Source organism: Nansenia antarctica (genome assembly GCF_963989245.1).
Source record: "Nansenia antarctica genome assembly, chromosome: 1".
NCBI lineage: Eukaryota > Metazoa > Chordata > Actinopteri > Argentiniformes > Microstomatidae > Nansenia > Nansenia antarctica.
Window position 1 is genome coordinate 85,567,331 of NC_137674.1, and position 26,520 is coordinate 85,593,850.

The 26,520-nt window shown below is 47.8% G+C and overlaps 1 protein-coding gene across 1 annotated transcript; it reads left to right on the top strand.

Moving 5' to 3' along the window:
- The first annotated feature begins 236 nt into the window (after nt 1-236).
- Nucleotides 237-25,882, top strand: LOC308171468 (zinc finger FYVE domain-containing protein 1). The gene is made up of 12 exons (XM_080546319.1): nt 237-694; nt 14,193-14,480; nt 15,010-15,232; nt 16,188-16,405; nt 17,012-17,118; nt 18,694-18,802; nt 19,271-19,368; nt 20,135-20,252; nt 20,738-20,908; nt 21,552-21,741; nt 22,024-22,122; nt 25,189-25,882. Exons 1-12 carry the CDS (start codon nt 560-562, stop codon nt 25,419-25,421), a joined length of 1,989 nt encoding a protein of 662 aa, XP_080402445.1. The 5' UTR covers nt 237-559; the 3' UTR covers nt 25,422-25,882.
- Nucleotides 25,883-26,520: the final 638 nt, after the last annotated feature.

Sequence of the window (26,520 nt, forward strand, 5' to 3'; positions counted from 1 at the left end):
TGGCGGATTCGGCGGTTTTTAGACTGTGGTTGGGCTGGAATATGTCAATCTCATCTGGCAACCGAGCTCCCCATGTACCCTGGCTCCACCCTCCAGGGTTGCCAGATGGGGCGCGTTACCGCCGAATGGGCTACTTTTGATCACACTGGGCCGGAAAAAAAGCATTTAGCTTGGTTGGGCTGGATAAATAGCATTTAGGATGGGCTGGATAAATAGCATTTAGGATGGGCTGGATAAATAGCATTTAGGCGGTATCAAAATGTCAGTGCCTGAAAGTTACAAAATGTAGTAGCTAAAATGTGCGGGGTTTTATTTTTATTTTACAGACATCATTGGCAACAGACATACAGTTTAGGGGCAGGAGATGGGCACCTGCCCAATAGGATTTCTTTCTGAAGGCTGGTGGTTTTTGGTGGATTTAGCGGTTTTTACAGTGTGGTTAGGCTGGAAATTGTCAATCCCATCTGGCAACCCGGGCCACCCTGGTCGATGTTGTTGTTGTTGCTGAATGGGGGAAGTTCCTAGCCGCTAGCTGCTGGGATGGCTCTCTAAAACAACCATGTCTGAACTAATGATGAAGGAAATGGAGACGGTGTCACTTGGCCACACTAAGAAAGAAGAAGAACACCTTAAAAAAGAAAAAGGTCGGAGTCGGACTAGTTTTCTGTTGGTGGACGAGCAGGAGAACCTCCAGGTAACCAGACTAGCTAGCCTCTGTAGCCCAGAAACCAAACTAGTTCAGTATCGTTACGAGGCAGGTCTGTCCTTATGTCTGTGTGTCCAAAGTGTCTGTCTGTCCTCTAGCTGTCTGTATGTCTCTCCTTCTGTCCAAAGTGTCTGTCTGTCCTCTAGCTGTCTGTATGTCTCTCCTTCTGTCCAAAGTGTCTGTCTGTCCTCCTAGCTGTCTGTATGTCTCTCCTTCTGTCCAAAGTGTCTGTCTGTCCTCTAGCTGTCTGTATGTCTCTCCTTCTGTCCAAAGTGTCTGTCTGTCCTCCTAGCTGTCTGTATGTCTCTCCTTCTGTCCAAAGTGTCTGTCTGTCCTCTAGCTGTCTGTATGTCTCTCCTTCTGTCCAAAGTGTCTGTCTGTCCTCTAGCTGTCTGTATGTCTCTCCTTCTGTCCAAAGTGTCTGTCTGTCCTCCTAGCTGTCTGTATGTCTCTCCTTCTGTCCAAAGTGTCTGTCTGTCCTCTAGCTGTCTGTATGTCTCTCCTTCTGTCCAAAGTGTCTGTCTGTCCTCCTAACTGTCTGTATGTCTCTCCTTCTGTCCAAAGTGTATGTCTCTCCTCCTAGCTGTGTGTCCAAAGTGTATGTCTCTTCTTCTGGCTGTGTGTCCAAAGTGGAGGCATTGGTGTATGTGTGCGAGTTGCTACAAGCAGCTGTCATTATCCTGGCTAGCTAGGTATTACCTATAGCTGTATTCCCAATGGCTTACTCTCTCTCTCTCTCTCTCTCTCTCTCTCTCTCTCTCTCTCTCTCTCTCTCCCTTTCCCCCCCTCTCTCTCTCACCCCCCCTCTCTCCCCCTCTCTCTCTCCCCCTCTCTCCCCCCCCCTCTCTCTCTCTCTCCCCCCCTCTCTCTCTCACCCCCCCTCTCTCCCCCTCTCTCTCTCCCCCTCTCTCTCTCCCCCTCTCTCCCCCCCCTCTCTCTCTCTCCCCCCTTCTCTCTCTCTCCAACTCCTCTGTCTCTCTCTCCCCCTCCCCCCCCCCCTCTCTCTCTCCCCCCTTCTCTCTCCCCCCACCCCCTCTCTCTCCCCCCACCCCCTCTCTCTCCCCCCCCCTCCCTCTCTCTCTCCCCCCCCTCCCTCTCTCTCTCTCCCTCGCTCCATGCTCTGGAATTTCCTACCTAAAGTTGTCTGATCTGCTGTTATGATATACAGCGGACTTACTTATATATTTCTGGACAAATATCAATTCATCAGGTTGAATAATATACGTTTGCGTTATAACAGGGGGTGAGCCTTCAAGTAACACTGAGTTTCACCGTCACCAATCACGTCTTGGTGGCAGGGTGGATCATATTATTTTGTAATCACACCATTGAGAATAAATCAGCATTATGCCTCCAGGTGAACGAGGCCAAATGGAAATGGTAAATGGACTGCACTTATATAGCACCTTTATCCAAAGCGCTTTACAACGGCCTCTCATTCACCCATTCACACACCAATGGAGGCAAGCTACCATGCAAGGCGCCGGCCTGCTCACTGGGAGCAATTTGGGGTTCAGTGTCTTGCCCAAGGACACTTCGACATGTGGCCAGCCAGGGCTCGAACCGCCAATCTGCCAACCTTGCGATCTTTAGACGGTGGCTCTACCTCCTGCGCCACAGCCGCCCCAAACAGTGATCTAGGTGGATTCACCTGCCAGGGAGCTGGACAGTCTTATCAACTCACCCATCACAGTTGAACATTGAACCTTTGCTCCAGATACTTCATAAATAATCCACCAGTGTTTTCAGTCCTCTGACCTCTGACCTTTGTCAAATAAATCCCAGAATGCTCCTCTCCTCAGAAATGAGCAATGATGAGAAATGATTGAAAATAATTTCCCCCAGCCCCCCCCCCCCCTAGCATGTCTGTGTTTTCCCTAGCTCACACATTGTATATAGGGATGCACGATATTATCGGCCCGATATTGGGAAATTAATGTTATTAAATATTTATTGGTTTTATTAAATTTTTGCCGATATAGAGCCGATAATATGAAGCCGGAAATATTTCCGGTTCCGGTTGTCGTGCTCATGATGCTGCGCCTGTGTACAGCCACGCAGTGTAGAGACGAGAACGAAACATGGCTTCCCCGGTGTGGACAATTTTCAGAGTTTCTGAGGCAGATTATAGTGCGTTTGCAATTTGCAAATGTTCTGCAAAAGTTCGGTGAACTACCGCAATAAGCCTAAAAAAATTCAACTGTTCAAAAAGTGCAACTTCTCTGCTTTCAGAAACTGTTTGAATTTTTTAGATTGGGCATATAGTTCATGAATTACGATAGTTTGAAGGAACGCTGTAGAATCCTGTCTGCGCCGACAGCTCCGGTTTCGGAGCAAGACGCGAATCTATCGGCATTAGTCAAATACATGCTCACATCCAGTCATCCGCTCACTGCTCTCCATCAAAAATGTCACATCCATCAATAATATTACATAATAACAACTGCTCTGATTAGATTGCTTAGATTGTTTAATACATCAACGGGGGGGAAAGCGAGATGAACTCGTATCATGCTTCCTCCATTAAACGGAAAGTCCTATAGTATCTATTCCATTCAAAGTGTTTTAGCCTTCCCCCTTTCCACTGGTAATAAGGAATTGGCAAGAATAGATCGATATAAATAGATCAACATAATGCAGCACTATCATGCACAGATCAGCCTTAAAACATAACGGAGCGATGTATTTCTACGGAAAGGCTGACTGACGCGGGGCTCATACAATCTCCGCGTTTGTTATAGATACGAGTGCTCCGGTGTCTTGCTGGTAGTCAAATATATTTATGTATATATACAGCATATGGAATGTTACGTGACTGTTACCTGCCGCTTTCAGTTCTAGTAGTTTAGATCTCGCAACCAGGGAAACGCCGACATGTGTTAAAGGGAGCAAGACGCGAATCTACCGGCATTTGACTCATGAGTGAACGGTGAAAATGGCTGGACGGCACAGCTTGGGATTCCATTGAAGTTACAGGGAACTATGTGTGAAAGAGGCTTAAATGATTTAAACATTTGAAGAGTCAGAAGTGTTCTCTTTGTTGTGTTAACAATAGTGATGTAAGTTAGATTTGGTGAGATCACTATGGAATATTAAATCATCAATCTTTGCTCACTACATAGCCTTTCTTACCTTCAGGTGTGCATGAACTAGGCCTACAGGTTATCAACTGTGAAATTATATCTGTTCTCATATCGGTTATCGGCCACGAGAAGCGGGTAAACATCGGTTATCGGTATCGGTTGGAAAAAATGCATATCGTGCATCCCTAATTGTATAGCTTATCTAATCTTTCAAACATCCCCCGTCATTTCAGAAAAATCACTTTGGGTAGTGTGTTGTTCGTGTCGTTCAATGAGAAACAGTTCAATGAGAATCTTTTTATAACTTTTATTCACGTGCTCTGGTTACATCAACTCCATCTACCTAGTACCTATTAGTTCCTGTCCTGTCACTACCACTACATCATCTCCGGTCCTGTCCTATAACAAGGACCTCTACTGACACCTAGTGGTAGGAGTATCCAATCGTCACATCCTCCTTTCTTTGAGGTAAGAAAAATAACAAACAGCTAACAGTTCAAGTTACACAAATTACAGGTATCAGCTACAATCTTAACTGCAGCTATGTCCTTAAAGCATTTTACTGAAACACACAACCAAACATGTTTACTATGAACTAACCCTTAAACTTTCTTTTATATGTATAACATATCAACTCAAAACATTAAACACATTCTTACACATTCATGCTTATTGTCTTTTTTTTTTTTTTTTTTTTTTTTTTTTTTTTACAAGTTCAGTCTATCAGGCTTTGTGATGTGTCTTGTGGATCTTCTTATCACAGGTTCACTTGACATGTGTGTGTCAGTGTGTGGTTCAGTATATCTGTCTGTGTTACAGTCACTTGGAAGTGGACGGATGGGCTCAGACTCACTGCAGGCTTCACTGAGCTCTGGAACAGCTTCTGGAGTTTTTAGGAGACTGCGGCGATTGCGTCTGAAGATTTGTCCTTCTTCTGTTCTCACTGTGAATGACCGTGGAGCGACTTCGTCAAGAACAGTGGCTTTTGTCTTCCATCCATCAGGACCTTGAATCCTGACTGTGTCGTCGCTTGAGAGTGGTGGAAGCTGCTTGGCTGTTCTGTCATAGAATGACTTCTGCTTCATCTTCTGTAGCTGTAGCTTTTGTTTCAGCTTTGGACGTCTTCTTTGCTGTGAGTAACTCGGCAGTGTGGTACGAAGCTTTCTCTTCATGAGCAACTCAGCAGGTGACAGTCCACACTCAAGAGGTGATGCTCTGTAGCTGAGTAGAGCAAGGTATGGATCTGAGTCACTGTCAGCAGCTTTCTTCAGGAGTTGCTTGAGAATGTGGACTCCTTTCTCAGCCTTTCCATTAGACTGTGCATAGAGAGGACTGGAGGTCACATGATTGAAGTCGTACTGTTCTGCAAACTCTCTCCACTCTCCGCTACTGAAGCATGGTCCGTTATCAGACACTACGGTATGTGGTATGCCATGTCTGGCAAAGATCGATTTTGTGTGTGTTATGACACAGGCTGATGACATGTTTGCTAGCAGTGCCATTTCAGGGAAGTTGGAATAATAGTCAATGACTACTACATAGTCTCTTCCTTTGAGATGAAACAAGTCCATTCCTACCTTGTGCCACGGTGCTGCTGGCACATCAGCTACTATCATGGGCTCTTTGGTTTGCTTGTTCCTATGCTCCTGACATGTTTGACACCTGCTTATCAGTCTCTCTATGTCTTTGTTGATTCCAGGCCAGTAGACAGTATCTCTCGCCCTTCTTTTACACTTTGCGACACCGAGATGACCTTCATGGATCCTCCGTAGCATGTCCTGCCTCAGAGCTCTTGGGATGATGATTCTGTCGTGTTTTAGCAACAGCAGCCCATAGACTACACTCAGCTCACCTCTGACATGGAAGAACTGTGGACAGGAACCTGGAGGCCATCCATTTTGCATGTTGTCGATGACTTGTTGCAGCTCTGTGTCTTTCGCTGTTTCCTCAGCTATCTGTCTGGACTTGGAGTCTGATACAGGAAGCACAGCAGACACCATGTTCACATGCCTCTGAACATCCTCTTCAGTTGTACTGACACTGTCCCCTGTTGGTGCTCGCGAGAGTGCGTCAGCGAGTACTAGATGCTTTCCTGGTGTGTAGATCAGTCCAAAGTCGTATCTTTGCAATCTCATCATCATTCGCTGTATTCTTGGTGACATCTCATTCAGATTCTTTTTGATTATAGCGACTAATAGACGATGGTCTGTCTCTACAGTGAAGCAGGGGAGGCCATATACGTAGCTGTGGAACCTCTCTAGCCCAAACACTAGCCCTAAACACTCCTTTTCTATTTGAGCGTAACGACACTCAGTTTCTGTCATAGACCTAGATGCATAGGCTACCGGTTTCCAGTGTTCACCCTCAGCCTGAAGGAGTACTGCACCAATCCCATCTTTTGATGCATCTGTGGACACTTTAATCCTCTTTGTGTGGTCGAAGAATGTTAGCACAGGTGCAGTGGTTAGTGCTCTCTGGAGCACTTGCCATTCATGCTCATGCTTGGAGGTCCACTTGAACACACTCTCATTGTGCAGGAGCCCACGGATGCAGGATGTTTTCGCTGATAGGTTGGGGATAAATTTACCTATAAAGTTGACCATCCCCATGATGCGTAGCACCCCTGTTTTGTCTGTGGGCCTCGGCATGTCGAGTATGGCGTTGATTTTCTCCTGGTCGGGTTGGACACCTTGTGCTGAGAGCTTGTCTCCAAGGAAGACTATTTCCTGAGCTCCAAACTGGCATTTTCTCCTGTTGAGCTTCAGTCCATTCTTCCGTATGCTCTCCAGCACTTTTGTCAGCCTCTCATTGTGTTCTTGGATTGTGGAGCCCCAGACAATGATGTCGTCCACATAGGCTCGAACTCCATCCAGCCCCTCGATGATGTGTTCCACTGCTCTATGAAATATTTCAGACGCAGAGATTATTCCAAATGGAAGTCTGAGGAAGCGGTATCGACCAAAAGGAGTGTTGAAGGTGCAATATTTGGTGCTGCTCTCTTCTAATTTGAGTTGCCAGAACCCTTGTGATGCATCAAGCTTTGTGAAGTATCTTGCACCCGCCATTTCACAGGTGATTTCCTCACGCTTGGGTATCTGGTAGTGTTCACGCCTGATGTTCTCGTTTAGATCTTTTGGGTCCATGCATATTCTTAGGTCACCGTTTTTCTTTTTCACACACACCATTGAATTGACCCAGTCTGTTGGTTCTTCAATCTTCTTTATTACACCCAGTGTTGTCATCCTGTTTAGTTCCTCCTTTAGACGGTCTCTCAATGGTGCTGGGACCCTTCGTGCAGCATGCACAACTGGCTGTGCATTTTCTTTGAGCTGGATTTTATAGGTGAATGGCAGTTCACCAAAGCCCTTGAACACATCTGAATAGCTCTGCACTATGGATTCAACAGAGTCACTAGATGTGCTCACAGTTGTGTTGATGCAGTACACTCTTTTCACCAGCTCTAAATCTTCGCATGCTTTATCACCTATCAGTGAGTCTAGTCCTTCAGCTACCACAGAGAAGAGTAAGTGGTGCACTTTCCTTTTCACTGTTACGTTCAGCTTGCATGTGCCTAAACAGTCAATTCTCTGTCCATTATAGTCCTTAAGCTCAAGCATTTTTCTTTGAATTTTTGGCTTTTCTTTCATTGCTTTGATGTCAGACATGCTGATTAGATTTGCTTTTGCACCAGTGTCTAGTTTCAGAGTGACTATAGTCCCATTTATTTGCAGTGGTACTATCCATTTATCTTGCTTGACAGCATTTATCTGCTTCTGTGGCTCTACTTCACAGCCCACCATGCCAACAACATATGGGTCACTGTCACTTTCAGTTTCAGTGTCTTCCCCCACTATATTTACAGGTTTTCCCATCCTTTTCTCTTTCCCTTTAGAGAAGCACTGTTTGGCAAAGTGGTTATTTCCTTTACAATGAGAGCATTGCTTACCAAAAGCTGGACACTCCCTTGGCTTGTGCTGCGAGCCACAGCGTTTGCAGTTGAACGTCTCACCGTCTGTCCGTTGCGTTTGTGCGCGTTGTTTTCCTTTGTAGAAGACCGCGGCAACTGTCACATCATCACTCACTTTCATGGAGCCCGCTGCCATCTCGCCGAACGTCCTCGCGTGAATCCGGGACAGCTCACTCGCATGACAGATCTTGATTGCCCCCTCTAATGTCAACTCAGCTTCCCTCAGCAGCCTTTCCCTGACCTTGTTATCCTCCACACCAACTACGATCTGGTCCCTGATCATGGAGTCCTTTAGTGTAGCAAAGTTACATGACCGTGCTTTTAGCTTTAGGTCAGTCAGAAAACTATCGAAAGGCTCGCCCTGCTGCTGGATTCTAGAACGGAACACATATCTCTCGTACGTCTCGTTCTTTTTGGGAGAGCAATGGGCATCAAATTTCTCGAGCACTTTATCCAGCTTCTCGTTATCATCTCTTTCCTCAAACACGAACGTGTTATACAGTTCTATGGCTTGTGGGCCAGCTATTGTTAGTAAGAGTGCTACTTTCCTGGTGTCCGGCTTCGTTTCCAATCCCAACGCTGTAATGTAGAGTAGAAACTGTTGTTTAAAAGTGCGCCAATTGCTGTCGACATTCCCCGTCAGTTGTAGACTCGTCGGTGGCTTCACTGAATCCATGTCGCATTTCACAGTTGTATCTTGCACTGTTTTACTCCTGGTACCATGTGTTGTTCGTGTCGTTCAATGAGAAACAGTTCAATGAGAATCTTTTTATAACTTTTATTCACGTGCTCTGGTTACATCAACTCCATCTACCTAGTACCTATTAGTTCCTGTCCTGTCACTACCACTACATCATCTCCGGTCCTGTCCTATAACAAGGACCTCTACTGACACCTAGTGGTAGGAGTATCCAATCGTCACAGGTAGGTAGGTAGGTAATCACGCGCATTTCAAGCGCTACCGTTCTCAGGTTGTCACGTCAACAACTCATTGTCGAGTCATGGGTGGAGTGACGTCTTATCATCGACTTCTAGAATGTTCTTTAGTATGTTGTTGACAGAGGGCAGTGAAGGTGTCCTCTGAGAATATCTCATGATTCCTCCATCCAGCACCACACATTGACGTGTTGAAGTTCCTCAATTCTCTCCCTTTCCCTTAGAAAAGCGTCCGTCTTTTGTGAAGGGTGCTTGACAGAAGGCGTCTTGACAACCCTTCTGCATCATGATTAGGGATGCACCGAAATGAAAATTCTTGGCCGAGGCCGAAGCCGAATTTAAGGAAACACTTGGCCGAATACCGAATACCGAATACCGAATGTGTATCGGCAGTTTTTAATTTTATCATTGCATAAACTAAATACATTTTGCTTTTTATTCATGCTTCTCAAAGAAAGAAATTGAGATTGAAAAAAAATAACTTTTATTGAACATTCCAGCAGACATCAGTCTATACCAACAAAGCACAATAAATAAAATAAAGATGGCTGCGAAAAAGATGAGTATCTAAGAACTCTCCCACACTCTCACTGTAAACACTCATAATGGGTGTAAAAGTCCTTTGTTTATTTATATATCTATATATTTATATCACTGAATATCTTCAACAAATTGCACTTCGTGTTCACACTGTAGAGAAAAAATGCAGTGCTACAAAAATAATAATGAACGAATCTAACTCAATGAAATGTCCGTGTTCAGTTTATGAGAGATCCAGATCGGATCAGTATAGGTATTATCTTCGCCACTAGATGGCGCTGGAACTTAATCAAAACACGCCCACTATTCGGTGGTAAACATTCGGTGTTTTCACACATTCGGCCGAATACCGAATGTGCTTTATTTTGCGATATTCGGCCGAATACATTCGGTGGCCGAATGTTCGGTGCATCCCTAATCATGATTCCTGTTCTTGCCAGGCCTACTTTTGTTCACTTTTTAGACAGCCCTCGGCTAGCATAGGCTATGGTTCTGAGTTTTTTCCTTCTTGCTCCTGGCAAAGGACTACACTGAGCCTTTCTCTGCAGGGTCTGGGTGGAGAACATAAGATGGTAAATGGTAAACAGACTGACTTATCTAGCGCCTTATTCCAAAGTGCTTTACAACGGCCTCTCATTCACCCATTCACACACACATTCACACACCAATGGCGGCAAGCTGCCATGCAAGGCGCCGGCCGGCCCGCTCACTGGGAGCAATTTGGGGTTCAGTGTCTTGCCCAAGGACACCTCGACATGTGGCCAGCCGGGGCTCGAACCGCCGACCTTGCGATCATTAGATGCCGGGGGTTGGCGAAAGCCACACTCCAGAGTCCCGTTAATCTCAGAGGGGTTGGCTGGAGCTCACAGGTGACTGAGGTTTCTGTTTCTTATAGCTTCTTGCCTATTTTCCTTGGTGCAACATAGCCAGCAGTGAGGCCATTTAATAGTGTTGCCATCTTTGAGTACCCTTGTACAAAACAGCTGTAATATCCAGCGAACCCTAGAAAAGTTATTTTCGGTTGGAGGTCCTGGGCCGGTCCTTTAAAGCAGATCATCTTCTCAGGGTCAGTGTGAACAACACCATCAGCATCTAGCCTACAAATGTGGCCTAGATACTTCACAGAGGACTAGAAGAAGAGGCATTTGGTCAACCCATAAGTCCTTGAGCCTGTTTCACACTTCCACACTTTCACAGAAGACATGCAGCAGCCAGAGTGGAAGCAGCAACAGTGAGAGCCGCAGCAGTGCTGAACACAGGTCCTGAATTTCAGTTCTTCGGTCTAAAAATGAGGTGCTAGGTCTTAGAAATGAGATCCTGCAAGGAAATCAGTCCGACCACATCTATTTACGTGGAAATGAATCAAGCTGGAACCCAAAAAATGCCAATTCGCTTCCTTTTTTGTCTGTATGGCAGTGAAATCCCTAATTTCATCACCTCGAGGATGACAAAAAGCTATCATATGGTGTCGCAAATAGGTCTACAATTCTATCCAAAGAGGTCTAAAAAAAGGTCTAAAAAGGTCTTAAATCTGACTTGTTGAAACTTGTAGGAGCCCTGATCAATCTGCTTTCATGTTCCTCCTCCAACGTATCTGAGAAGACAATCATCCAAGAAAACCAACAAGACTTCATTCATGTCTCGGTCTCCAACACATCTCTCTGTTGACCGCTGGAATGTGAAGGGGGCATTCGTTACACCCTGTGGCATGCAGTTGAATTCCCAGAAATCCCAGTGAGCATATTATGAATGCTGTCTTGTGTTGATCTTACCATACAGGGTTCCCGCGCTGGTCTTAAAAGCCTTAAAGCCTAAAATCCAGCAATCCGATTTATAAGGCCTAAAAAGGTCCCACATGTCAGTTATTAGGTCTAAAAAATCAGGTGATAGGTCTTAAAAATGAGATTAATCTCATGACGCTGGAATTGCCCATTAGCTTGTCCTGCAAGGAAATCAGTCCGACCACATCTATTTACGTGGCAATTAATCAAGCTGGAACCAATATTTATTTTATATTAATTATCCTTCAGACTTGGATGACAAATAGCTATAATATGGTGTCACGAACAGTGTTGGGCAATATTACTTAGTAGAGTAATATATTAGTTATTACATATTACTCCTTAGGAAAGTAATATCCTTATATTACTTATTACTTGGAATCAAGAGTAATAATATTACTTTACTTTTATATTGCATATTACTTTCCCCCTTTCCACCCGCAAAAATATGTCTTGAAATCCAGTTTCTGTTGTTTTGCTGGCGTGGCCTCCGTGTTATCGGCAGGGGCTTTCGCAACCAGTTTAACTTTGTCGTGGGCCTTTTCCAGGTGCTTCAACAGGTTGGATGGAGTATTTTTCGCGGAAGACAGTAGTTTTCTTCCCGCACAAAGTTTGCAACGGAGATTAATATTTTTGTCATCCTTGACAGACACAAAGTCAAAATAGTGTCGATACTTCCAGCCGTGGAAAGTAAAACGCTGTTCATCATCATCCGCCATGGTTTGATTTGTTTTGAGAAACGCCGCCACGCTGTCAGTTGTCAACACACTAGGCTACGTCATAAATGTGTGCAGGCTGCGGCACGTTCTAAAAGGAACAGATCTATAAGCTACTATGCACCTCAGCGCAGTGTGCTGATAGCTTGTATATCTGTTCTATCTTTGCACGCAACAACCCCGGTACTATACATGAATTATACGTTTAACAGCCATTGTAACGGTAACGGGTAACGAGGCCCTTATTTGGCGGAGTAACGAGGTATAATATTACTTTTTCGCAGAGTAGTCTCGTTATATTACTCGTTACTGGGTAAAGTAATAATATTACAGTAATATATTACTTAGTAACTCGTTACTGCCCAACACTGGTCACGAATAGGTAAAAAAGTTATATTCAAAGAGGTCTAAAAAAGGTCTAAAAAGGTCTTAAATCTGACTTGTTGAAACTTGTAGGAACCCTGTCCATTACTGATAACCGTTCAGCACCACTGAGAGCAGAGAAGGTTTATTTAATATCGGGGAGGGCGTGAGGATCTTTGATAGTACACGTGTTCAGTTTCTGATAGTCCACACACAGTCTGATCTTTCTATTTGTTTTTATTATTACCGCCACTATAGGGGAAGCAAATGGACTCTCTGGTTCTCATATGATCCCTACTTCTAGCAGGTCTCTGGTTCTCATATGATCCCTACTTCTAGCAGGTCTCTGGTTCTCATATGATCCCTACTTCTAGCAGGTCTCGCAGGATGTCGCTTCACAGCATCTCTTCATCACATGGATGAGTTGCTCTGGGCCTCCTGGAAGCAGGTCTCATTCTGAAGTCTTATTACGTGTTTCCCTGCAGACATACGACATGTGCGTTGTTAAGTCGTCACCTGCAAACACTTTAGGCGTAGTAGTATTAAACTTGCCCACAATACACTTCTTCCACTCTGTTGGGATGGTAGAGTCTCCTAGGTTGAAGGATAATAATCTGTCACTCAGGTGGGAGGGGTCTGTGTCCACTGTCTGGGGTTCACATGATATAGCAGCTTCCCTGGGGTTCACATGATATAGCAGCTTCCCTGGGGTTCACATGATATAGCAGCTTCCCTGGGGTTCACATGATATAGCAGCTTCCCTGGGGTTCACATGATATAGCAGGTTCCCTGGGTTCAAAGGTGTCACTAGGCCTGTAACAATTCCAAATGTTGCTGTACAATTAGGTAATTGTCTCAGAAATAATTGCGATTAATAATTGCCATGTTCCATCCTGGCTCCCATCATAGTTGTACTGTCTGTGTTTACATATAGAGACATCTCCTGCCCCTCCTCTTATTGGTGACGTAAGTGATGTCCTAGGGTCATTAGGCTGCTAAATTATTCATACCAATAACAATAACAAACTTTGAGCCCGTCTGCCTGGGACGATGGCTGACGCTCTGTGACATTCGTGCAATTTGTGTTGGGTCAAAACAATCCATAATATGATGTCGCTATCTATTATTGTGGCACAGCTGTCCTTATAAGGGCTGAGGAGTCAGCCTTAACGATGATGCCCAGGGGTGCATTCCTGCTCAGCTAAGCTGTTTGCTTTCTTGTAAGATTGTCGCTTTTTATTTGTCTTAATCACCGGTAAATCAGATGGATAGAATATTCCTCCTCCTCCTCCACAAATGTAAGCCTCTCTTGGGGTTTTCATGGCTGTTCTATCAGGATTTCACGGATATTCTTTCAGCTAATAGTGTTATCTTTTTTCCATGATTCACATTGTTATTTCTTAAAGTGGTAGTTTAGTATCAGAATCAGAATCAGAAGTGCTTTTATTACATCGATGTACGGATTCAAGGAGTAACATTCTTTGGTACAGGTTCAAATAGGCATTGGCATTGCTGTAGAAAATCAAAAATCAATAATAGAATAAGCAGGATATAGACAACAATCAATAAGAATAAGCATGATATAGACACCAATCAACAATAGCTGCAGGCCTGTATACAGTAGCATCAAAGCATCAGTAATAGAATAAGTGATAGCAGCAGAATGCGAATATAACATTCTTAGTGTGAACAAACAACATTACAGAGGTTCAGATTCAAGTATCAGGTTGTGCAAAAAATGCTTATGTTATCAACGCCCTCCCCAACCACATCAGACAGACCAACACCCTCCCAACATTTAGACAGGCCCTCAAATCCCACCTCTTCACGCTCACCATCACCGGTTAACCCTCTCCCCCTCTCCCCCTCCCCTTCCCATGTGTCCCCAGCACTACCTTAATTAGGCCCCTATACTTTCTCCTATTTATTTTTTGTTTCTTTTTATTATTACTACTCGATCTCTTCAGTTTGTAAAGCGTCTTTGGGTGTCTAGAAAAGCGCTATATAAGTCTAATTTATTATTATTATTATTATTATTATTATTATTATTATTATTATTATCAACTCCTTTCCCTCCCCACTTCTCTCCGCCCCCCCCAGGTTCATGACGAGGCTGCCTTCCTGGACCAGCTGGGCTGTGGGGACACCCAGGGGGGGGTCAAGGTCCTCTCCATCTTCGGCAACACAGGCGACGGCAAGTCCCACACCCTCAACCACATCCTGTTCGGCGGGGAGCCCGTGTTCTACACCTCCAAGTGCCCCTCCTCCTGCACGGTGGGCGTGTGGGCCGCCTTCGACCCGGGCCTGGGCCTGCTGGCGCTGGACACGGAGGGGCTGCTGGGCTCGGCCGCTGCCAACCAGAACCAGCGCCTGCGTCTGCTGCTGAAGGTGGAAATAATTTTAAATGATTTGTGGACAGTGTGTATGCTGATATAATGCAGGGAGTTTCTTCCTGGATACATGGTGTATCCAGGGTTTTCGCCCTTGCTTGCTTGCTGTGCGCCGGTGGTCCTCGGGCCTCTTCTCGGGGGCCCCCGGCCGCCCCGCGTGCTTGGTCTGTTCCGCCGCTGGGGCACCTGCTTGGCTAGCCTGGTGCGGGGCTATTATGGTCTGTGCTTGCTTGGCTGGGCTGGGTGTGCTGGTGGTAGGGCGGGTTGGGTGTGTGGGGCGGCTGGGGTCCCCCGGGGGGGGGGGGGGGGGGGGGGGTTTGGGGGCCGCTGCTGTGTGCTGGTAGGCAAACTGGTAGTAGTCGCTCTATGAGTAGAGAGAGGGCTGCAAGGGAGTTTTCCTGGATGCAGTGTACAGGTTTTTTACCCTTGCCTGCTTGCGTGCTCTGTCATCATGTGAAGTGCATTGAGTCACATCCTGTGAGAAATGCGCTAGATCCAAATAAAAGTTGATTTGATTTGATTGGAAGGTGCTGGCGGTGTCTGACGTGGTGGTGTACCGCACGCGGGCGGAGCGGCTGCACAACGACATGTTCCAGTTCCTGAGCGCCGCCTCGGGGGCGTACCTGAAGCACTTCACCCCCCAGCTGAGGGCCCTGAGCAGCCGCTGCAGCCTGGACGTGCCCCTGTCCTCCCTGGGGCCCGCCGTCATCGTGTTCCAGGAGACCACGCACACACAGCTGCTGGCGCACGGTAATGATGATAGCCCTGTGGTCACCCTGGTCTGTGTGATCATGTGATCTGGCCTGTGTGATCATGTGATCTGGCCTGCGTGATCATGTGATCTGGCCTGCGTGATCATGTGATCTGGCCTGCGTGATCATGTGATCTGGCCTGTGTGATCATGTGATCTGGCCTGTGTGATCATGTGATCTGGCCTGTGCGATCATGTGATCTGGCCTGTGTGATCATGTGATCTGGCCTGTGTGATATATACACGATGTGGAGATGTGCTGTTATGAGAAGTGATGTTTGGCGACACAACCATTATACACTGTATGTACACATTTAGTTGAGTATGTGTAACATATTTACTGTGTGTACCCAGTGTATATAGCCTGTGAAACACTCAACCCATGTAATCTACTAGCTGCAACGTTTGCAGGAAAAGTACTATACAAATAATGATTATTATTATTATTATTATTACTACTACTAGCATCTAGCCAGCAGCCCCAGTTGTTCTGTTGTCATGGAGAAAGGCATGGTTAGTATGATGTGTTGCTTCACTTGTTGTTTTTAAACTGATTTCCTTCTGCTTTGTAATAATAATAATAATAATAATAATAATAATAATAATAATAATAAATTGTATTTATATAGCGCTTTTCCGGGGCTTAAAGACGCTGACAATATGGTAAAAACAGAAAACACAGAAACAACAAGCAACAGAGAACATGAGCACATAGAACACAGAGTTAACGAACAGGCACAGGAGACAATTAACGCAGCAATGTCCAGCGGGGGGGGGATGGCAGGGTTAGGGGAGATGGTTTAGGGTAGGGGAGGTTGTATGCATGTCCAGGGGGGGAGGGGGCGTGGCAGGGTTAGGGGAGATGGTTAGGGGTAGGGGAGGTTGTAAGCGTGGGAGAACAGGTAGGTTTGGAGGTGGGATTTAAAAGTCATTGTCCTTCCCGGTCCTCTACAGAGAGTGAGGTCTCCGGCCACGCTGACACGCTGCTGCAGAAGCGCTTCCATGACCTGGGCCTGGGCACCGAGGCCTTCAGCTCCGTCCAGTACGTGGGCACGCAGACCGTCGCTCCCCCCACAGACTACTCTCTGCTCATGGACGCGGTCAGGCAGCAGGTCCTGAACACCACCACCCGCTCCCCCCGCCAGCCCGCCATCATCTTCAGCGCCCTCCAGGTGTGTGTGTGTGGGTGTGGGTGTGTGGGTGTGTCTGTGTGGGTGTGGGTGTGGGGGTGGGAGTGGGAGTGGGAGTGGGAGTGGGGGTGTGGGTGTGTGGGGGGGTGTGTGTGTCTGTGTGGGGGTGGGAGTGGGGGTGTGTGTGTGTGTGGGTGGGTGGGTGTGTGGGTGTGGTTATGAGTGTGAGTGTGAGTGTGAGTGTGAGTGTATGTGGGGTTGTGTGGGTGTGGGTGTGGGCGTGGGGGGGGGGGGGGTTGTGGGTGTGTGTGGGGGTGTGTGTGTGTGTGTGTGTGAGTGTGTGAGTGTGGGTGTGTGAACATGTGCTGGTTTGTCTTTGTTTCAGGTTATGGATATTCATACGTGTGTTAACCTTTATGTCATGCCTGAGAAAGGTCTATGACCGAAAGCTTGTGCAATAAACTACGTCTTTTGCACATATTCGAGTGTGCAGATGCTGTGTTTTTGCACTATTGATACTCTTCAGTTCCAGCACCTCAGCTAAGGCTGATCACGGATGAGCGGTGGTATTTTCACTATTGTGTGAACCTGTATGTACCTCAGCTGTGGCTCATCCCCTCCCTCCCCCCTCCCTCCCTCTGTCTCCAGGCCCTGAGTGAGAGGTTCTGTGGGGAGATCTCTGACGAGAAGATCGCCCTCCACTCCTTCTTCCCCGATGAATACTTCACCTGCTCCACCGTCTGCCTCAGCTGCAAGTATGTTAGCTAGCTACCTAGGCAAGGCAAGTAAGTCAGCTAGCTACCTAGGCAAGGCAAGTAAGTCAGCTAGCTACCTAGGCAAGGCAAGTAAGTTAGCTAGCTACCTAGGCAAGGCAAGTAAGTTAGCTAGCTACCTAGGCAGCTGCAAGTAAGTTAGCTAGCTAGCTACCTAGGCAAGGCAAGTAAGTTAGCTAGCTACCTAGGCAAGGCAAGTAAGTTAGCTAGCTACCTAGGCAAGGCAAGTAAGTTAGCTAGCTACCTAGGCAAGACAAGTTTGACCCCGTGAGTAAAAAAAAAGATATATCTTTGCATTCGATCAAGGACCGTACGACTTTCAGGACCCTCCTTTCATGACTTTTCCTATATGTGCATTCTACCACCCAGTATCCTCAAATCACATCAGGATAAGCTAGTATGAAGCTATTTTGCAGTTTTTCTGTGTAGGAGGCAGGCTAATTTACAAGACATGCCAACTAGTGGTCTTTGTGTGTAAATAGCAGCTTCCCATTTTAAAGACTCTGGTCATTTGACCCCTGAGTCTGTTCTGTCCTGTCCTGTTCTGTTCTACTGAAGTGAACAGGTCATCCTCAGTCTCAGGAATGTCTTACAGGCAGTATAATAGCCAGTCTGTTCTCTCTGTGTCTTAGAGAGCTCTTCCTACCACACAGTGGGCTCTACTTTGCCTCTGCTACAGAGGGCTAAAACCACATGCAAAGACCGCTTTGGCGATTCGGTGTTACAGTATCTGTCAAGTGCATCTGCCGCAAACAACACAAACCTACATATCCTCATAGTATAATTGCCTCATAGCATAACTGCCTAAGTCATGCTTTACTTGTGGTCAGCCAAGCCATCTTTGTATGTAGTGTCAAAAATGCCTATGTCAAAGAGATGACTTGGGCAGATAGTGGTTTTGGAATGTAACAAGCATTCTGATGGCTGATGGCATAGAGGCAATACTGCACAGTGAATCAGCAGTGTTAGGAGAGTAGAGTTAGGCAGATATCTCAATTTGGCCAAAATATGACTTAGGCAATTATGCTAAGAGGCTAAAGAAATGTTAACAGCATCTTGGCAGAGGAAAGGCTGTATGGTGACTTGCCAAATGTGATTGTGACTCAGCCATATCTATTTTTTTAATAATTTCTTTCTAGCGAAAAATTAAATAAGGAAAGAACTATGGTCTGTTTTTTGTTGTGATGAATTCGATACAATCTATATCCGTTTGTAATGTGCTCTCTCGGTGGCTGTGGTTCAGGAGGTAGAGGCGGCATCTAATGATCGCAAGGTTGGCAGATCGGCGGTTCGATCCCCGGCTGGCCACATGTCGAAGTGTCCTTGGGCAAGACACTGAACCCCAAATTGCTCCCAGTGAGCGGGCCGGGGCCTTACATGGTAGCTTGCTGCCATTGGTGTGTGAAGGTGTGTGTGAATGGGTGAATGAGAGGCCGTTTTGGATAAAGGCGCTATATAAGTCAGTCTGTTCACCATTTATGTTTACTTAACCCCTCACTATGTCATGTGCTCCTAACCCCTCAGTATATCAGTATGTCATGTGTTCTAACCCCTCAGTATCCGCTGTAAGAATGGCATGAACCACCTGAGAGACCGGGTTCCCCACGCGGCAGACGGGCTGTGCCAGTACACCCACCAGTACAACAACAAGGTGGTCATCTGCAAGGTAACACCAGTACACCCACCCTCTGGAACTCTCTCCCCACAGTGATCCGCAACGCCCCCCCCCCCCACCCTGGACACCTTCAAATCAGCCCTCAAAACTCACCTGTTCACCAAGGCCTTTGGCCCCATGTCTAGTTTTGTCGCTGTCACTATCTCTCTGTTTTTTTTCTTTTTCTGTTGTGTCTGTCTGACTTTCTGTCTGTAAAATCTGTAAAGCGTCCTTGGGTTTGTGAAAGGCGCTATATAAAACCAAGATATTATTATTATTATTATTATAATTATTATTATTATTATTATTATTAAGACCCAGCAGAGAACAGGGAGCGTAGAAACAGAATGGAGAGAGGACATGTTTGTTGTGTTCCTTTTGTTCATGACGATATATAAGAGAGAGGCCGAGATTTTCATGTGTTGTGTCAAACTAGTTGGTGATACTTGTGTCTGTTCTGGTCTTGTCTCTGTCACCCAGAGATGCTACGAGGGGGGCAGGGAGGTGATCGTGGTGCCCAAGACCTCCGCCTCCACAGACAACCCCTGGTTCGGCCTGGCCAAGTACGCCTGGTCAGGGTGAGAGACACACACACACACACACACACACACACACACACACACACACACACTCCACACTCCACCCATCACACTCCACCCCTTTATTACCTCCACCCTCCCAACAGGATGAACTTTGCTGTTTTTGCACATAGTACATATACTGTACATATTATTGATAACCACTGCATTGTACATATCTACTGTATATCTTACTGTACATACCTCGCCCCTGTCTGGACATAACTCACTGTACATATAGTATCTGTACAAGCCTATGGCTGCACTATTGCATTACATCTGGCTAGATGCTGAATGCATTTTGTTGTCACTGTACTTGTACTATGCCAATGACAATTAAATTGAAACTGATCTGATTATCCTGTCTTCTCCCTCTCCTCCCCACTCACTTCCACCCCTTCTCCCCTATCCCCTCTCCTATCCTCCCTCACTCTCTCCCTCACCCCTCCCTCCCTCCTTACCCTCTCCTATCCTCCCTTACTCTCTCCCTCACCCCTCCCTCCCTCCTTACCCTCTCCTATCCTCCCTTACTCTCTCCCTCACCCCCTACCTCCTCACCCCCTCCCTCCCTCCTTACCCCCTCCCTCACCCCCCTCCCTCCTTACCCCCTCCCTCTCCTATCCTCCCTCCCTCACCCCTCCCTCCTCACCCCCTCCCCTCCCTCCTCACCCCCTCCCTCCCTCCTTACCCCCTCTCCTATCCTCCCTCTCCTATCCCCCCCTCCTCACCCACCCACCCTCCCCTCCTAACCCTGTCCTGTCCTCAGGTATGTTCTGGAGTGTGCCAGTTGTGGCATCATCTACCGCAGTCGTCAGTTCTGGCTGGGCAACCAGGACCCTGAAAGCAGCGTGGTGCGGCCGGAGGTCAAACACGTCTGGGAGGGGGTAAGACCTGGGGTCAGAGGTCAAACACGTCTGGGAGGGGGTAAGACCTGGGGTCCGAGGTCAAACACGTCTGGGAGGGGGTAAGACCTGGGGTCAGAGGTCAAACATGTCTGGGAGGGAGTAAGACCTGAGGGAGGGGGTAAGACCTGAGGGAGGGGGTAAGACCTGAGGGAGGGGGTAAGACCTGGGGTCAGAGGTCAAACACGTCTGGGAGGGGGGAAACTGGAATATAAAAACATTTTTTAAAGTGGTCTAGTGGTCTTGCACCACAGCCTACTGTGCACACATATGCCCATGTCGGCGTGGGTTAGAATCTGGCTGACATGCCCTCTCTCCCTTCTTCTCCTTACTTTCCTGTCTGTCTTCACTGTATCTGTCCAATAAAATTACAAATATGAGTGGGACTGCCCCACTCAGAAAAATAACTTAAAAATAACTAAATAATAATAACCTTGTTTGTCTGTCCTCCTCTCTTCCTCATCCAGTCCGAGGCGTTCCTGACGGACCACCAGAACGCAGCCCAGAGGGTTCTGGACGGGATGAACAACGTGATCCAGTCGGTGTCGGAGTACAGCACCGGCCCCACCAAGGCCGTGACGGCCTGGCTGACCGACCAGGTGGCGCCGCCCTACTGGAGACCCAACGCAGACATCACCGTGGGTAGACTCGCCTAGCACTACAACACCAACTGTCAAATCTTATTTCAAATTTGAAAGTGACAGTTAAATCTAAGTGACAGTTGACACTGGAACAGCCTTAACACTAGAACAGCCGTGTCTATGTTACCTACTATAAGAGCCGCCTCGGGGGTCAAATGACCATAGTCTTTAGTATGGGAAGCTGCTACTTACACACAACGACCACTAGTTGGTGCGTCTTGTAAATTAGCCTGCCTCCTACACAGAAAAACTGCAAAATAGCTTTATACTAGCTTATCCTGATGTGATTTTGAAAATGTAAGGATACTGGGTGGTAGAACGCACATATCTAGGAAAAGTCATGAAAGGAGGGTCCTGACATTTGATCGAGTGCAAAGATATAACTTTTTACAACTTACAGGGTCAAATATAGACATAGACAAATAGATATAGATAGAAGTGTTGTTACTGCAGCTGTATTCAAGCGCTCCTCTTCCCGATACGGCGTGAGAGATCGCAGGTACTGCGTCTGTGTTCAGCTGCTATCTCATCTTGTTTAATCACCGCTACACCCCCTCTGTCACCCCCCCCAGGCAGATTGCAGGTACTGCGTCTGTGTTTATCTTCTCTTGTTTCATCTCTGCTCCCCCCTCCCCCCCAGGTGTGCCACGGCTGTCAGAAGGCGTTCGGGGAGGTGGACAGGAAGCACCACTGCCGGTCCTGTGGCGAGGGCTTCTGCCAGGCCTGCTCCGCCCACAGCATGGCCGTGCCTGAGAGGGGCTGGGGCAGCGCACCCGTACGGGTCTGTGCTGCCTGCCACCGCCAGGGGGGGGGAGAGGCCAACACCCAGGGTGAGAGCTGGGAGGGGAGGGGGGGAGAGCAGAGGGGGGGAGAGACCAACACCCAGGGTGAGAGCTGGGAGGGGAGTAGGGGAGAGGAGAAGGGAGGGGAGGGAGGAGTTATAAAAAAGGCAGGGAACAAGTAAGAGCTTTTCTGCTGCAATGGAAGCCTTGAAAGTTGATGCAAACAATTCCTACATATTTTCTCTACCTGGCTCCTTCTCTCTCTCTCTCTTTCTCTCTCTCTCTCTTTCTCTCTCTCTCTCTCCCTCCCTCCTTCCCTCCCTCCTGCAGTGGTCCAGGTGGAGGCGCGGGGGCTGATGGCTCGCAGGGTGACAGAGGTGGCCCAGTCTACCCTGGACATGGTGACCACAGCCGTGGACTACCCTCTTTGTGAGTACAGCTAGTAGACAGGCCCCCCTACCCTCTCTGTGAGTACAGATAGTAGACAGGCCCTGTCATGCCAAATCGTGGCACTGACAAATCTTGACCGGGCCATCAACGGCCCATCAAAATCTAATCGTTCGAACGTTCGATGTGCGTTCCAGACTAATGGGCCAAAATCTGTCCGCCTGTGACGTCATTCTACTGCGCTGTGTTTACTTAATGTGTGTGTCTTAAACTGCGAAGACAAATGTAATCTTCTTGCACTTGAATAGCATTAAGGTTGATGCAGGCTCACTAGTCAGCTATAGCTGATATAATATATAAAATTGTATATGAAAACACCTGCTAGCATGCTAATTTCACACGTAATGCGGGGACTAGGAGAGCCTTCCGCTTCCAGAGTGTGACGGGGCCCACTAGTAACCCGCGCAGAGCTGATGAACTTGAACTTTTTTATTTGATTAACTAAAGTGATATATCTTTTTGGTACACTGTGGTCGTGTGAGTGGTATTCTCAGGGTTCTGACATCCGGACCAGACCGGTAAAACAAAGGTGGTGGCAGCGGCTCTCAGCCTATCCAGGTTTTATACCTACCAGATAAACTTTATTATAATAATTCCATAACTGCATACTACTACGGAGCACACACACACACGGAGGAAATCGGCCAATCAGCAGGAAGAGTGCGTGGAGAGCACGTCGGGTTAGGAGAGCCCTATAAGACCCCGAATATCAAATAAAAGCAGAACGGAATAAACGTTATTAAATACAACGTTATAAAATACAACGTTATAAAATTCACGTGTGCAGCACTATAATCCCATATTACGGGGCTTCAGCTGGACAACGGGGCTATTTCCAGCTCCATTCACATAGAATAACCATAGCGCTTGCAGCGTGCCTTGGTGACTATTCGGAAAAGTAGAACTTTACGCACGCTCATCAAAGGTACTGTGGTAAACCTACTAGGTGCCATACAGCCACTCTCCGACTCCAGTTTGGGGCGCTCCTAACAACTGAGGAGCGTTCCACGTTCAGCACTGTGTCGACGGGTCCCCCGGCGGCTCCGTCACTACGAGCCGAGTCGACACGGTGCCACAATGCGCAGACCCCGGGGGAGGGTCTTGCCACCTGGGCAAGTTAAGTGCCTTTTTAATGTGAACATATATGTTGTGTGTTGTTATTGTCCGTGTCTGTGTTTGGGGGGGGGGGGGGGAATTGTTCGATTTTTGTAGGTTTTTATAAATAGTCTAAAACAGCGGGGTTAATTGGTGGGATCTGAGGCTGGGGGAACTTAGCTGTCGGGTTGGTCAAAGGAAGTCTGGTCGTACCTCAAAGCGCCCTAAACACAGCGCAGTAGAATGACGTCACAGGCGGACAGATTTTGGCCCATTAGTCTGGAACGCACATCGAACGTTTAGATTTTGATGGGCCGTTGATGGCCCGGTCAAGATTTGGCAGTGCCACGATTTCGCATGACAGCCCCCCTACCCTCTCTGTGAGTACAGCTAGTAGACAGGCCCCCCTACCCTCTCTGTGAGTACAGCTAGTAGACAGGCCCCCCTACCCTCTCTGTGAGTACAGCTAGTAGACAGGCCCCCCTACCCTCTCTGCGAGTACAGCTAGTAGACAGGCCCCCCTACCCTCTCTGTGAGTACAGCTAGTAGACAGGCCCCACTACCCTCTCTGTGAGTACAGCTAGTAGACAGGCCCCCCAGTACAGCTAGTATACAGGCCCCCCAGTACATTCACTGAAAGGCCTTTTTGCATTCCCAGTATGTTTACTGAAATGTGACAGACACCAGCTGGTGAAACCAGGAACAAGTCGGCAACCAATCAAAATGTTCAGACTTTTATTCTGAAAATTGTAAATAAATGTCAACGTTGTTGAAAATCAATGACACACACGCTATTCGAGCCAAAACACTGTAATGCAATGCAATAGATTCGGTGAGTAATCCCCACTGCTCTACACTAGGTAGTAGTGGGGATTACTCACTGAATACTAGGTTAACTCACAGAATCTATTACATTGCAATATTTTGTCTCGACTAGCGTGTGTGTCATTGATTTTCAACGACGTTGAAATTTCTTTACATTGTTCAGAATAAAAGGCCGAACAGTCAGTTGACGACTTGTTCCCGGTTTCACAAACGTCTTCACTCCACTGATGTTGACTCCATATTCATTTCATTCTACTCTTATTCACCCTGAGCTTTCCCTCCCTCCTTCTTTCCTGCCCTCCCTTCCCTCCCTCCTTCTTTCCTCCCCTCCCTTCTCCTCCCTCCTTCTTTCCTCCCCTCCCTTCTCCTCCCTCCTTCTTTCCTCCCCTCCCTTCTCCTCTCTCCTTCTTTCCTCCCCTCCCTTCTCCTCCCTCCTTCTTTCCTCCCCTCCCTTCTCCTCCCTCCTTCTTTCCTCCCCTCCCTTCTCCTCTCTCCTTCTCTCCTGCCCTCCCTTCCCTCCCTCCTTCTTTCCTCCCCTCCCTTCTCCTCTCTCCTTCTCTCCTGCCCTCCCTTCCCTCCCTCCTTCTTTCCTCCCCTCCCTTCTCCTCCCTCCTTCTTTCCTCCCCTCCCTTCTCCTCCCTCCTTCTTTCCTCCCCTCCCTTCTCCTCTCTCCTTCTTTCCTCCCCTCCCTTCTCCTCCCTCCTTCTTTCCTCCCCTCCCTTCTCCTCCCTCCTTCTTTCCTCCCCTCCCTTCTCCTCTCTCCTTCTCTCCTCCCCTCCCTTCCCTCCCTCCTTCTCTCCTGCCCTCCCTTCCCTCCCTCCTTCTCCCCCCCCATCCCTTCCCTCCCTCCTTCTCTCCTGCCCTCCCTTCCCTCCCTCCTTCTCCCCCCTCCTTTCCCTCCCTCCTTCTCCCCCCCAACTCCCTTCCCTCCCTCCCTCCCCTCCCTCCCTTCCCTTCTTTCCTTCCCTCCCTTCCCTTCCTTCCCTCCCTTCCCTCCCTCCCTTCCCTCCCTCCCTTCCCTTCCCTCCCTTCCCTCCCTCCCTTCCCTCCCTCCCCTCCCCTCCCTCCCTTCCCTTCCTGCCCTCCCTCCTTCTTCCCTCCCCTCCCTTCCCTCCCTCCTCCCTAAAGGCTTTGTGAAAGGAGTAGCGCGTCCAGACTACTGGGTCCCCGACCACAAGATGGTGCAGTGTGTCCGCTGCAGCAGAGCCTTCACCCCCAGCATGTCCAAGCACCACTGCCGGGCCTGCGGTCAGGGCGTCTGCAGCGCCTGCTCCTCCAAGACCCGGCCCGTCCCCTCCCGCGGCTGGGACCACCCCGTCCGCGTGTGTGACGCCTGCGCCGGCCTCAGGGGCAGCCTATGAGCTATGAGGACGCAGGGAGGAAGGTGAAGGTGTGTAGGGAGGGAGGAAAACCAGGTGTGTGTGAGTGGCACACTCTCCATCCAATCAGTCACCTCTCCTCTTCTTCTCCTTCTGGAATTCTGAGATGGAATTCTGAGATGGAATTCTGAGATGGAATTCTGAGATGCCGAAATGGAGACAGAGCTGGAATTCAACGAAGAGAGCTTAGACTGCTGAGAACCCCCCCCCCCCTACCTTTCCCCCCCCAATATAAGCCTTTATAACCCTACTATCTGCACTGAAAGACAGTTTCTACCCTGACCACTTATCTGTTTTGCACACAAAACTGTCTTTTACTTTCAACAGGGAATCATCTCTCTTAAATACTGATCTGTGGTGAATGACTGATTATGCTAGTAGTGGTTTATTACGCAGGTGTGGAGATAATAATGTATGGGACAACTTAGGTCGACTCCACAACCTTCTAGGATTTCTTCTTCTAGAGAGAGAGAGGGAGGGAGGGAGAGAGAGGGGGAGAGGGAGGGAGGGAGGGAGAGAGAGAGAGGGGGAGAGGGAGGGAGGGAGGGAGAGGGGGAGAGGGAGGGAGGGAGGGAGAGAGAGACAGAGAGAGAGGGAAGGAGAGAGGGGGAGTGAGAGAGAGAGGGAGGGAGAGAGAGAGGGAGGGAGGGAGGGAGAGAGAGGAAGGGAGAGAGAGGGGAAGAGAGAGGGAGGGAGAGAGAGGGGAAGAGGGAGAGAGAGAGAGAGAGGGAGAGGGGGAGAGAGGAGGAGGGAGAGACAGAGAGGGGGGGAGAGAGAGAGAGAGAGGGGGGAGAGAGAGAGGGGGGAGAGAGAGAGAGGGGGGAGAGAGAGAGGGGGGAGAGAGAGAGGGAGAGAGAGAATATAGAAAATATTATTTCATCCAACTCTGATTAGGTATGGCTAGTGTTCTAATCTAATGTATATACGTACATATTTGAATTCAAGAGACATTTATACTGAAATTAGCCAAATGCAATTGAGTCAATGCAATAGATTTTTTTCTAAAGGCCCACTAAAGTGAAAATAATTTCCAGTGTTTGTTTTTGCCAAGAAATAAAGCAATTAAACAACGTGTTTACAT

Excerpts from the sequence above, each read along its gene's own strand:
- LOC308171468 (XM_080546319.1), top strand. The coding sequence starts at position 560 with ATGTCTGAACTAATGATGAAGGAAATGGAGACGGTGTCACTTGGCCAC. Across the intron at positions 20,253-20,737 it reads TCAAACACGTCTGGGAGGGG|TCCGAGGCGTTCCTGACGGA; the intron begins GTAAGACCTGGG and ends TTCCTCATCCAG. Across the intron at positions 21,742-22,023 it reads GGGAGAGGCCAACACCCAGG|TGGTCCAGGTGGAGGCGCGG; the intron begins GTGAGAGCTGGG and ends TCCCTCCTGCAG.